Source organism: Perissodus microlepis, chromosome 5 (genome assembly GCF_051167445.1).
Source record: "Perissodus microlepis isolate ML-2025 ecotype Zambia chromosome 5, ASM5116744v1, whole genome shotgun sequence".
Classification (NCBI taxonomy): Eukaryota; Metazoa; Chordata; class Actinopteri; order Cichliformes; family Cichlidae; genus Perissodus; species Perissodus microlepis.
Genome location: NC_140465.1, coordinates 1,019,750 through 1,033,253, shown reverse-complemented (window position 1 = coordinate 1,033,253; position 13,504 = coordinate 1,019,750). Strand labels below are relative to the sequence as shown.

Below are 13,504 nucleotides of genomic sequence, written 5' to 3'. Positions count from 1 at the left end.
AATATCCGCCGAAGGGATGTTCGACTAATGCCGCTCTCCAGTGACATGCGGCGAGTGCTACGCTGTGGGCTCTTGCTGAATGAAGCTAGGACAGCCACTGATGTTTCTTCATTAGTGACAGTTTTCTTGCGTCCACATTTTGGCAAATCCAACACTGAACCAGTTTCACCAAACTTAGCAAGCAGTTTGCTAACTGTAGCATGGGAGATGGGTGGTCTCGTAGGGTGTCTTGCATTGAAATCTGCTGCAATGACCCGGTTACTGCGTTCACCAGATATCAACACAATTTCGATCCGCTCCTCACGTGTTAACCTCTTCGACATGTCAATGGCTGTGAACAAAGAGAAACTTGTAAATAACTCATGAAAGAATAAAGTTACGTTGAAACCAAGCACACCATTGTTTTTCTTGTGACATTACCAATAAGGTTGATGTGTCACATGGCCCTCTTCCTATTGAAAAAACAAAAGTTGTATCCAAGATGGCCGACTTCTAAATGGCCACCATGGTCACCACCCATCTTGAGGAGTTTGCCCCCTCACATATACTAATGTGCCACAAACAGGACTTTAATATCACCAACCATTCCCATGTTATTACGGTGTATCCATATAAATGGCCCACCCTGTAGAATGGGAGATAAAGTCTTCAGCGTTCAGGCCCTTCTTCTGTGGAACCATTTTCCCAGTTAGGATTTGGTCAAGTCAAGTCAAGTCAAGTTTATTTATAAAGCACATTTAAAAACAACCAAGGCTGACCAAAGTGCTGTACAATAAAATACAAATATAAAATACAATAAAACACAAGTACATAAAACACCTCACTGATAAAACAATAAGTTAAAACAATAAGTTAAACCTTGCTAAAAGCCAATGAGAAGAGGTGAGTTTTAAGAGCAGTTTTAAAAGTTCCTAGGCTTGTGGAGAGTCGGATGTGAGGAGGTAAACTGTTCCACAGTCTGGGTGCAGCCACAGCAAAAGCCCTCTCTCCTCTAGTCTTTAATCTGTACCTGGGAACATCTAAAAGCATCAGGTCTGCTGACCTCAAAGATCTCCTGGGGCGGTAAATGCTAAGAAGCTCTGCCAGGTAAGGAGGTGCAGTACCGTTAAGAACCTTAAAAACCAGCAGTAAAATTTTAAAATCAATCCTAAAAGCAACTGGGAGCCAGTGGAGAGAGCAGAGGACCGGAGTGATGTGGTCTCTCTTTTTGGAAGCAGCGTTCTGCACCAGTTGGAGGCGATGCAGAAAGGAACGACCTAAACCAGCATAAAGGGAGTTACAGTAGTCCAGCCGTGAAGTAATAAAAGCATGGACCACCCTTTCTAGATTGTTCCTGCACAGGTAGGACTTGACTTTAGCTAAAATCCGTAGATGATAAAAAGATCCCTTGACTACGGAGCTGATTTGTTTATCAAATTTAAAAGCACTGTCAAAAGTAACACCGAGGCGCTTAATGGAGGAAGTACATTCGGAAGTTAGGGGTCCCATAAAATCAAAGGAAAGGCTGGGGTCTTTAGGAAGCCCAAACACAATGACTTCAGTTTTACTTTCATTTAGATGTAGAAAGTTAAGAGCCATCCAAGTCTTAATGTCAGACAGACAGGAGAATAACGGCTGCAGAGAGTCCTTACAGTCTAACCTCAGAGGGAGGTAGATCTGAATGTCATCAGCAAAGGAGTGGAAGGACACGTTATGTTTGCGCAGCACAGCGCCCAGAGGGAGCAAATACAGAATAAACAGCAGGGGGCCTAGAATGGACCCCTGAGGTACACCTTTGGGAGACAGACACCATCTCTATTTTTATGATTACATTTAAAATTTTACTTTTTGATAAAGCATAGGATCCTGAGTCTTCCCTTAGTGTATCTCAGGAAGCCCACAGCAGCTTCGATCTGTTGTAGCATAACTGAGTGTTTCTACTTCACTCACCTTTTTCCCTCACTGTGTGTTTATACATCACTCTGCATTTAACCCTTTAAGACCTACCATAGAACCAAGTCCGCCAGAGCTTATATTATACTTTTACATGCTGTAGTGCCATTTTTGGGAGCATTTCAAGTTTCTGTACATCAATACAACCATTATAGCCCCGATTTTAATAATATGTATGCATTAAGTGCATAGTAATTACATAAATTGCAAAAAAGTGCAATAAACTACAAAAAAATTGAAAATCGTTTTTGTTTTTTTAACATATATTTCTAGAGAAATTTAAATGGTAAATGGTAAATGGCCTGCATTTGTATAGCGCTTTTCTAGTCCCTAAGGACCCCAAAGCGCTTCACACTACATTCAGTCATTCACCCATTCACACACACATTCACGCACTGGCGATGGCAAGCTACACTGTAGCCATAGCTGCCCTGGGGCGCACTGACAGAGGCGAGGCTGCCGGACACTGGCGCCACCGGGCCCTCTGACCACCACCAGTAGGCAAACATGGGGTTAGTATCTTGCCCAAGGATATTTGGCATGCAGCCAGGAGGCAGCCTGGGATCGAACCACCGACTTTCTGATTAGTGGCTGACCTGCTCTGCCATCTGAGCTACAGCCACCCCCATAAATTTAAGAGGCTTATCCCTCAAAACTGTAAATACAAAAAAGTTGCACAAAATAGTTTCCCACCACAGGAAATTTATTTTGAGTGTCTTCATAGTTTTATTTTTGAAATACACCAATTTTTATATACTGCAGGAAAAACGAAAATAAATATTATAGTGCAAATTTGCAAAAAAGCAGCATATGCATCAAAATAAACTATTTCCAGCAGTGCAATATGAGTCCAAAGCATCCCAGAAACGACACAGAAAGTCATAAAGTCAAAGATAACTTTTAAAAACACCAGTATAGGCTCATGAGGCCCTGATGGTAAAAAACTACATTTCCGCGAAAATGACGTCACTTCCGGTTTTGGGCAGGTCATGGCGGACATGCGAAAGTTCGCGCTGATGTCTATTCCAACTTAGGAAGTGTTATGAACAACTGATCAGATCGGCAAAGCGTGTTTCTGTAATATTATGTTTTTGTTGCTGCAAGCGCTTTTTATGCAGTTTTTGCAAAGCTATATGTGGAAGGAAACTGTGACCTAGGACAAGCTGATGGCATAAGATGTAAGTACATCTACTCCGGTTTCATATGCAAAATCAATTTTTGCGCTAGCTTACGTGGTTGCAGTGCTACCGGGATTTAAAAATAGCTACGCAAAACAGAGCGTGCCCGCCATTTGTTATTATCATCTTTGGCTCTCTTCCATAGTGTGTCTTTGAGGGGAGGGGCACTCCCCTCAATGCTCCAGTTACCATGGAAACCACTGTTGCCTTCACCCTCAGCATTTACTCTAGCTCCTCTCTCAGTCCTTGGTATTTCACAATCTTCTCGTGGTCATCTATGCCCAGTTTTACCATCTGTATCGTGTCCTAGTCCCACAGCATCTTAACTTTTGACTTTTGTGCCAAGTATCGCCTGGAAGTCCTGATGTTTCTGTATCCTGTTTCAGTCTCTCAGTTATGGCATATGCCCTGCTTGCTAGCATCTTTCACCATGGTGTTATTTGTTGGATTGTCTCAAGTTCATCTTTTAAACAGCCTGCATCTGGGGTTTTACCTGGTGTGGTAGATTGAAGCCTCTATGGATCTTGAGGTTGTCCCTGTATTGATTAGTATCTGATCACCAGCAGGGCATAGGTGTTTATTGCCTGGATCTTGTTCTTCCAAATCAATCTGACTCCTTAGAACCTGCCTTACCCGCTGCAAGTATTTGGTGGTTGCGTCTTTCTTAGCGGCCTCTTCATGGTTCCCATTTGCCTATGGGATTTCCAGGTTCTTGTAGCTACCCTAAGTGTCTGCAATGTTGCCTTTTGGTAGTGCAGTCCCCTCAGTTCTGACTACCTTCAATTTCTTTGTTACCATCTAACTACACTTTTCCAGTTCAAATGACATTTCAATGTCATTGCTGTAGATCGTAGTACTATGGACTGCGCTGACTAGCAGTAGCTGGTGTTTTGCCGCTCTCGTGTTATATCTGTGCCCCGCTCAGTATTGAGCCATATGGCTGTTAATCTTAGCTGCTACGATCATAATTCAATTCAATTCAATTCAATTTTATTTATATAGCGCCAAATCACAACAAAAGTCGCCTCAAGACGCTTCATAGATACAGAGAAAAACCCAACAATCATATGACCCCCTATGAGCAAGCACTTTGGCGACAGTGGGAAGGAAAAACTCCCTTTTAACAGGAAGAAACCTCCGGCAGAACCAGGCTCAGGGAGGGGCGGGGCCATCTGCTGCGACCGGTTGGGGTGAGAGAAGGAAGACAGGATAAAAGACATGCTGTGGAAGAGAGACAGAGGTTAATAGACCTCTCTGCATTGAATCATATCTGTTATTAATACATAGTGAGTGAAAAAGGTGACTGGAAAGGAAAAACTCAATGCATCATGGGAATCCCCCGGCAGCCTACGTCTATTGCAGCATAACTAAGGGAGGATTCAGGGTCACCTGGTCCAGCCCTAACTATATGCTTTAGCAAAAAGGAAAGTTTTAAGCCTAATCTTAAAAGTAGAGATAGTTTCTGTCTCCCGAATCCAAACTGGAAGCTGGTTCCACAGAAGAGGGGCCTGAAAACTGAAGGCTCTGCCTCCCATTCTACTTTTAAATACTCTAGGAACAACAAGTAGGCCTGCAGAGCGAGAGCGAAGTGCTCTAATAGGGTGATATGGTACTACAAGGTCATTAAGATAAGATGGGGCCTGATTATTTAAGACCTTGTATGTGAGGAGCAGGATTTTGAATTCAATTCTGAACTTAACAGGAAGCCAATGAAGGGAAGCCAAAACAGGAGAAATATGCTCTCTCCTTCTAGTCCCTGTCAGGACTCTTGCTGCAGCATTTTGGATTAGCTGAAGGCTTTTCAGTGAGTTTTTTGGACATCCTAATAATAATGAATTACAGTCGTCCAGCCTGGAAGTAATAAATGCATGAACTAGTTTTTCAGCGTCACTCTGAGACAGGATATTTCTAATTTTAGAGATGTTGCACAAATGGAAGAAAGCAGTCTTACATATTTGTTTAATATGTGCGTTGAAGGACATGTCCTGGTCAAAAATGACTCCAAGGTTCCTCACAGCGTTACTGGAGGCCAAGGTAATGCCATCCAGAGTATGAATCTGGTTAGATACCATATTTCTAAGATTTTCAGGGCCGAGTACAATAACCTCAGTTTTATCTGAATTAAGAAGCAGAAAGTTAGCGGCCATCCAGGTCTTTATGTCTTTAAGACATTCCTGCAGTTTAACTAATTGGTGTGTGTTATCTGGCTTCATGGACAGATAGAGCTGGGTGTCATCTGCATAGCAGTGTAAATGTATGCTATGTCTTCTAATGATGCTGCCTAAGGGAAGCATGTATAATGTAAACAGAATTGGTCCTAGCACTGAACCCTGTGGAACTCCATAATTAACCTCAGTGTGTGAAGAGGACTCTCCATTTACAAGCACAAACTGGAGTCTATTAGATAGATATGATACAAACCACTGCAGTGCAGTACCTGTAACACCTACAGCATGTTCTAATCGCTCTAATAGGATATTATGGTCAACAGTATCGAACGCTGCACTGAGGTCTAGCAGGACGAGCACAGAGATGAGTCCACTGTCAGAGGCCATAAGAAGATCATTTGTAACCTTCACTAAAGCTGTTTCTGTGCTGTGATGAGCTCTGAAACCTGACTGAAACTCTTCAAATAAACCATTCCTCTGCAGATGATCTGTTAGCTGTTTGACATAAACTGCCTGTATCACTATCCATCTCTCTGGAGGTCTTTTAATCTCTTCTTTTACAAACGAGCTTTATTCAGTTAGCAGAACAAGGATGCGCTCCAATAAATGAGTGCATATTTGGTCTTATAGTAAACTCATCTGCCACCTCCCATCATAGAGTGTTCCTTTTATTGTAGTTACATAAGTGTGAGTGAAGGTAGCAATAAATAACATGCTGCAGTGTTTTTTAGTCATCCTCTTTTTGTTCAACACCTCTTGTAATTACCCAGAATATGGTAGAAGCACTTCGTGTGTGTGTGTGTGTGTGTGTGTGTGTGTGTGTGTGTGTGTGTGTGTGTGTGTGTGTGTGTGTGTGTGTGTGTGTGTGTGTGTGTGCTGACAGAAGCTCTAGGAATGCAGTTTGTTTCTTTAGGCAGCAGCTTGAATCATGTCAGTGTGTGGTGCTGTTCAGCTCCTCATACTCTTTCATATTATTTCTGGGGTTTTCTCTGTTTTCTTGCATTATTGTAGGGTCTCAATCTTACAATATAAAGCACCTTGAGGCAACTGTTGTTGTGATTTGGCATTATATATATAAAACTGAATTGAATTTAATGGAATGTAATTGAACTGAATTATTTTTGGAGGGCAGTTCAGTGAGGTTGCCATCACCAAATCAGCTGCCATCAGCTGATCTACATGACCGCAGCGGTGCTCACCAAGATGCTAGGCTACAGGATGAAAAGTCACGTGGGGCAGTGCCATCAATGGCGAAGGCGACTATTGGCCAAGACAGCAAGGAGGGAAGCCAACTGTTTGAGTTACTGAAAGGTGTTATGACAAAAGGTTTCCTCAGAAGTATAGCAAGCTGCCCATTCCGGAGGGCGCATAAATTATCAAGCAATGACCCACAGCCTTGGCCAGCTGCTTGAAGAGGTATACCAGAAAGATAAAAGTCAGGAGAATAAACTAATTGTACTCCACTAAATCATCCAAGGTGTAATCTCAGTGGCAGGGAAACAATGTGAGACCAGCCCACCAACACTGCAGATGGAGCAATACTGGAAGAGCTTATGGGAGGAGGACGCAATCCATAGCAACAATGCTCAGTGGCTAGTGGATCTGAGAGCAGACCACAGCAACCCTCCTGAACAGGATCCAGTAGCCATCATAGTGGCAGATATTCAAGAAACCATCTCAACCATGAAGAGTTGGACAGCTAAAGCTAAAGCTTGTACGTCAGTATGAGCAAACAGCTCTTATGATGGCTGATTACAGGAACCACCTGAAATTCAGCCTCAGGTGCAGACAAAACAGGATTACTCCTAAAAGTCTGCAAATTAGCTCTTCAGTTAGGGGCCTCCAACCAACTAAAATCTTCCAGAAGCACCAGCTGCTCAATGAAGGGATGAGACAAACAAATTTTACCATCAACATTCTAAAATCTAAAGAGGAACAGATCCGACTGAGTTTTACAATGCTATAGATGAGAATAGGGCTGGGCCATATCATACCGTTCACGGTAATAATGTTGGGCAACGATAAGAAAATGAAATATCACGACAGAATATGGATAAAATGTGCATGCGCAGTGCCTTTGTTTTGGCGGGAAAAAAAAGCATGGCGGCGATGGAGAATGAGACGGGTGAAAGTGGATCGTTGAATAAAATGGATGAATCAGAACTGGTTTGTAAAAATGCTGCAGCTTCAGTGGTGTGGAACTGGTTTAGCTTTCGTCCGTCACATACACAACAAAGCACTATTTTTGGTAGCGCATGCTAGCGGGGCGTCGTTGTTACTGTGTATTCTGGGAAAATACGTCACACTTAAAATCAACCCTTTGATTTTTCTGAAAGTCGACAGAGCCCCTTATAATCCCGTGTGCCTTATGTATGAACTCTGGTTGTGTTTACTGACCTCGAAGCGATTTTATGTACACGGCGCTCGAAAATCTGTCAAATGTTTCAGTACGACTTTGCTAAGCTACGAAGCCGCACCGCTTGATGGATTGTCGGAGCGTTACGGCTATCGTAGGCGGAGCCTCGCGGAGTGATACGTACTGTGCTCCAACATAATATTACCGTATTGTGTGTGTATAACCTTTTTTAAGTTTTGTGGGTGTTATACATGGTTATGCTGAGGATATGTCGGCCAGTTTCCACTGGAAATGCCTTTTGGTTAAACTGTCAGCGAGGAATTTGCATTTGCACTGTTAAATTTTTATATAACTTTAATGCAGATAAAAAACAGCTGCTTGTTTAAGTGAAAATACATTGATGGGTTTTTTTGCACTAATAAAGTTGTGGAGTTGTAAAGTATTTTGTCTAGTGTCAATTATATCTTCAGTTATATCGTTAACGCTAATTTTGAAATGTATATCGTGATAAATATTTTTGGTCATATCGCCCTGCTCTAGATGAGAATACTCTTAATAAGGTGTTTGAATTCACTGAAGACGCTCGTCCACCACACCATGAGAAGTCTAAGACCAGGCAACAAATGAAATTTGACTTACTTGTTGTACGTCGGAAACCACAGCAAAATACAGAGAGTGTCCTCAGTGGCCAGAAGAGAAAAGGATGCCACACAGAGGATGTGGACAATTGGGTGAAGAATTTGTCTGACAGACAGCTCACCCAAACAGAGAAAAACACCATCATCAATTTTGCTGTGACACGGAGAGAAATCCCGCTAGTGGAGCTGATCACAGCCACAGAAACAGCAATTCAAAATAACAATATTGCAGAAGTGGAAGCAGAGCAACTACGGACGAAAGTTTCGGCCTGTCTCAGCAATGCAAAGCCCCCAGCATCCAACATCACCATGGAGGACAGGAAGGCACTCACATCACTTAGTGATGACAACAATATTATCATCCTTCCGGCTGACAAGGGTAGGTGCACAGTATTGCTAATCCAGAAAGACTATCATGAGAAAAGTTTGTCACTACTCAGTGATGAAAATACTTATGAGCCCCTGAAATGAGACCCAGGAAGTGGCTACAGGAAGAGGGTGATAGGTTGTCTGAAGCAGTTAGAACAAGACAATCCTATTGACCGGACCTCATACCACAGGCTATACCCAGGGGGAGCTACACCAAGCCTGTATGGTTTACCAAAGATACATAAACAGGGTGCACCTTTAAGACTGACTGTATGATCAACTCAGTCACCTATAACACCTATAAATTTCTGGCTTCGATCCTCAACCCGTTGGTAGGCAGCTCTGAACACCACATCCAGAACACCCTGGTCTTTGTTGAGAAGGTGAGAGATGTCATTATGGAGGCAGATGAAACCATGGTCTCGTACGACGTTACATTTCTCTTCACTTGCATCCCATTCACGGAAGCGTTGGAGGTAGTCCGTAAGAGATTACAGGATGACCCCAACCTCAGCAACAGGACCGCTCTCAGCATTGACCAAGTGTGTTTGCTTTTGGAACTGTGTCTTCATTCCACCTACTTCACATACAAGGGTCAGTTCTACAGGCAGAAACGTGGGTGTGCCGTGGGCTCCCCAGTTTCACCCATCGTGGCCAATTTGTACATGGAAGAAGTGGAAAAGAGGGCTTTGCTATCCTACCCTGGAACACCCCCATGTCATTGGTTCAGGTATGTGGATGACACCCGGATGAAAATCAAATCTCAGGATGTACCACGATTCATGGATCACATTAATTCAGTGGACCGACACATCAAATTCACCAGGGAGGATATGAAAAGTGGCAGGTTAGCCTTCTTAGACTGTGAGATTTCCATCAGTAATGTGTGACATCTCAAAGCTGACGTGTGCCGTAAACCTACAGATACGGATCAGTATCTAAGGTTTGACTCTCATCATCCACTGGAACAAACTGGGTGTCATCAGGACGCTACAGATACAGATAAATAGGCTTTGGTCAGTGGTCATGAGAATTTGCATATTAATGATCAAGGAACTGACCTCACAGCCCATTGTTCATTCACTGGTGCTAGTATCAGTCATTATGCAAATGTACTGCTTATAAGATTGGGAAAACCTGCAGTCAGCTGAGACTGAAGAAGTCACTTGGATGAGTGATGAAACGTTTCTCCCACTGAAAACTCTACTTTCCTGGATGATAGAGTATGCATCAAGATAAGATATAGAAACCTTATCCAAGGAGAGGTGCATGGGAACACACCAGACTGAAGACACAAGAATGAAACACAAGGAGGAGAACATGGGAACAGATAAGGGAGATGAAACACTCCCCCGCTCGCTGAACTAAGAGCCAGAGAGTGGGGGAGTGAGAGACACACACACAGAGGGTGAGGGAGACCTAAACACAGATGACGTGACAGACTCTCACAAAAGGCACAGGGATGAGACAAAGACACGAGAAATCTCCCAGAAAAGAGACAAGTGAGCTCAGAAACATAGAAAGAACTAAACTCAAGACTAAATTATAAAAACTTGAACCTAAACATCTGCACAATGTTGCAGAAGATGTCAAATTCAAATCAAATCACTTTTATTGTCACACCACATGTGCAGGTACACTGGTACAGTACATGCGAGTGAAATTCTTGTGTGCGAGCTTCACAAGCAACAGAGGTGTGCAAAAATACAATAACGTAAAACAAGCAAAATATAAGAATGGGAATCTGAGACTAATAAATATATGTACAATATATAATAGTATATGCATTACTGGATGTGTATACTAAATATGTTTTTCTACGTGTGTGTGTGTGTGTGTGTATACATATTTAATTAATTATTAATTAAATAGAGTAAACAATAAAATAAAATATACAGAGTTGGTTGAGACATGTGCAAAACAGTGGCATTAATGTACAGTATGTAGTGCATAATGTTGAAGTTCCAGTAGTGAAGCTGAGGTGTCTATGACGTGTTCAGCAGTCTGATGGCCTGGTGGAAAAAGCTGTCTCTCAGTCTGCTGGTACGGGACCGGATGCTGCAGAACCTCCTTCCTGATGGAAGTAGTCTGAACAGTTTATGGCTGGGGTGACTGGAGTCCTTGATGATCCTTCCCGCTTTCCTCAGGCACCACTTCCTGTAGATGTCTTGGAGGGAGGGAAGCTCACCTCCAATTATCCGTTCAGAGCACCGCACTACTCTCTGGAGAGCTTTGCGGTTGTAAGCGGTGCTGTTGCCGTACCAGGTGGTGATGCATCCAGTGAGGATGCTCTCAATGGCACAGCGATAGAAGGTCCTGAGGATGGGGGGGCTCATGCCAAATCTTTTCAGTCTCCTGAGAAAGAAGAGGCGCTGCTGCGCCTGCTTCACTGTTTTGTTTGTGTGTACTGACCACGTAAGATCCTCAGCCAGATGTACACCAAGGAAGCGGAAGCTGCTCACTCTCTCCACAGCAGCGCCGTTGATGGTGATGGGGGTGTGTACTTCTCTGCACCTACGGAAGTCCACTATCAACTCTTTTGTCTTTGCGACGTTGAGGGTGAGATGGTTGTCTTGACACCAGTGGGTCAGGGCGCTGACCTCCTCCCTGTAGGCCGTCTCATCACCGTTGGTGATAAGACCCACCACTGTAGTGTCGTCCGCAAACTTCACAATGATGTTGGAGTTGCTAGTGGCCGTGCAGTCGTAGGTGTAGAGTGAGTACAGGAGAGGGCTCAGTACACACCCCTGTGGAGCACCAGTGTTCAGTGTGATGGGGGATGAGGTGATGCTGCCCAGTCTGACCACTTGGCGTCTGTCAGACAGGAAGTTAAGGATCCAGCTGCAGAGGGAGCTGCTCAGTCCTAGATCCTGCAGTTTCCTGTCCAGCTTCGAGGGAACGATGGTATTGAATGCTGAGCTGTAATCTACAAACAGCATTCTCACATACGTGTCTCTCTTCTCCAGGTGTGACAGGGCAGTATGTAGTGTCAGGGCTATGGCATCATCAGTGGACCTGTTGTGGCGGTATGCGAACTGTAGAGGGTCCAATGAGTCGGGTAGTGCAGAGCAGATGAAGTCCCTGACCAGCTTCTCGAAGGATTTGTTCACGATGGGGGTCAGGGCTACAGGTCGCCAGTCGTTCAGTGAGGAGATGGTGGAGAATTTGGGTACAGGGATGATGGTGGCCATTTTGAAGCAGGCTGGGACTACAGACAGGGAGAGGGAAAGGTTGAAGATGTGTGTAAACACTCCAGCCAGCTGAGCCGCGCATGACTTGAGGACTCGGCCGGGAATCCCGTCCGGACCAGTAGCTTTGCGCGCGTTCACCTTCCTGAAGCATTTCCGCACATCCTCCTCAGACACAGTGTGCACGCTGACGTCATCTGCGGTGCGCACACTGTCCGGTCTCGTGGTGTTCGCTGTGTCGAATCTAGCGTAGAATACGTTTAGCTCCTCACACAGGGAGGCCGTGGTCTGCGGTGTGCTGGGTTTCCCTCTAAAGTCTGTGATTGTGTTTAGTCCCTGCCACATACTCCGAGGGTTGTCAAACTGTTGCTCCACCCTGTCCCTGTGCTCACGTTTGGCTGCTTTGATCGTCTTCCGGAGTTGGTAATGTGCGTGTTTGTAGTCCGATGTGTTCGTGGAGGCAAAAGCGGTGCTTGGTGCCGCCAGCGCCGTGCGAACATCTCTGTTAATCCAGGGTTTTTGATTTGGGAAGGATTTAACTGTTCTGGATGGGACGACATCTTCCACGCATTTCCTGATGAATCCGCAGACTGAGTCTGTGTACTCATCAATGTCCCTAGCAGCCATGTGAAACATTTCCCAGTCCGCGTCCGATTGGTCCGTCCAACGGTGCACCGCCCTCATGGTTGGAGCTTCCTGTTTCAGCTTCTGCCTATAGGCGGGCAGGAGCAGGATGGAGCGGTGATCTGATTGGCCACACATTGGTCACACATCCTAAATAACCTCAAGACCCAGCACCTGACAGTATGCCCCTATATGAGAATTTAACTTAACATGTATTAACAAACACAGCATGAAAAAAAAGCTGGAATGTTGTTTGTTTTCAGTGAATTGAGTAATTGTAGTCATCAGAAAAACTGACGTGACTGAGGTGGGATACCAAATAATAACAGGTTGAGTGTTTTGTGAAACTGTCCCTGTAACTTATAAAGTCTGACTATCTGGTCAGTCTTTCTCTGGAAGGATGGAATATTCTCTTCAAAGATTCTGCAACGGGAATGACGGACCTGACCACATAGTTTGCTCTTTTAACTCTTTATTCCAGTTGCTGTTTCCTCGAGAGAGTGAATGAATAGTGGAATTGTAAAGCGCTTTGGGTGCCTTGAAAAGCGCTATATAAATGCAATCCATTATTAAGCAGTAATAACACCCAGTTTATGTCAATTGGAGGTCACTAAAATCAATATTGAATGAGTGTGTAACTTTGCCAACTCTGTAGTTTTCTCTGGTACCCTCCCCAATCGGACCAGGAGTGACATGTTTGGCCGCATGTTCTCCTTAGTGGTGTCCAAAAACAATGTGGGCTTTATAGATAATTGAAAAACTTATTTGGGGAAAGCTGGTGTTCTTTTGGATGGAGCAGCTCTCATTTCTAGAAATCTGGCCAAATTTATTAAACCCCCAAAATATGAGTACCCAGAGTTGGGACCAGGAAGCAGAGTTGCAGTCTTGCACGCCTCTCTGCAGCTTCTCTCCTCCTGCTATCCCCCCCACCCAAAACCTCATCCCCTCAGAGACTGTGTCAGCTCGCAAACAGACAGAAAATAAGCAAAAAATGACTTAAACATAAGACAAATCTGATGAAAGCCTGATTTTTAGCTTTGTCCAGCCTAAC

General features: G+C 44.1%; 2 protein-coding genes across 3 annotated transcripts in view; one reads left to right on the top strand and one right to left on the bottom strand.

Moving 5' to 3' along the window:
* LOC146386342 (uncharacterized) overlaps positions 1 to 3,404 on the bottom strand; it is a 33,616-nt gene extending 30,212 nt beyond the window's left edge. Inside the window, exon 1 of the mRNA XM_084927198.1 lies at positions 3,337 to 3,404. Within this exon, the coding sequence (XP_084783324.1) occupies positions 3,337 to 3,404 (68 nt within the window). The remainder of the gene's footprint in view (positions 1 to 3,336) is intronic.
* The window catches only part of LOC146386340 (receptor-type tyrosine-protein phosphatase gamma-like), a 362,095-nt gene that overhangs the window by 164,890 nt on the left and 183,701 nt on the right, over positions 1 to 13,504 (top strand). The gene's annotated exons all lie outside the window — the stretch shown is intronic.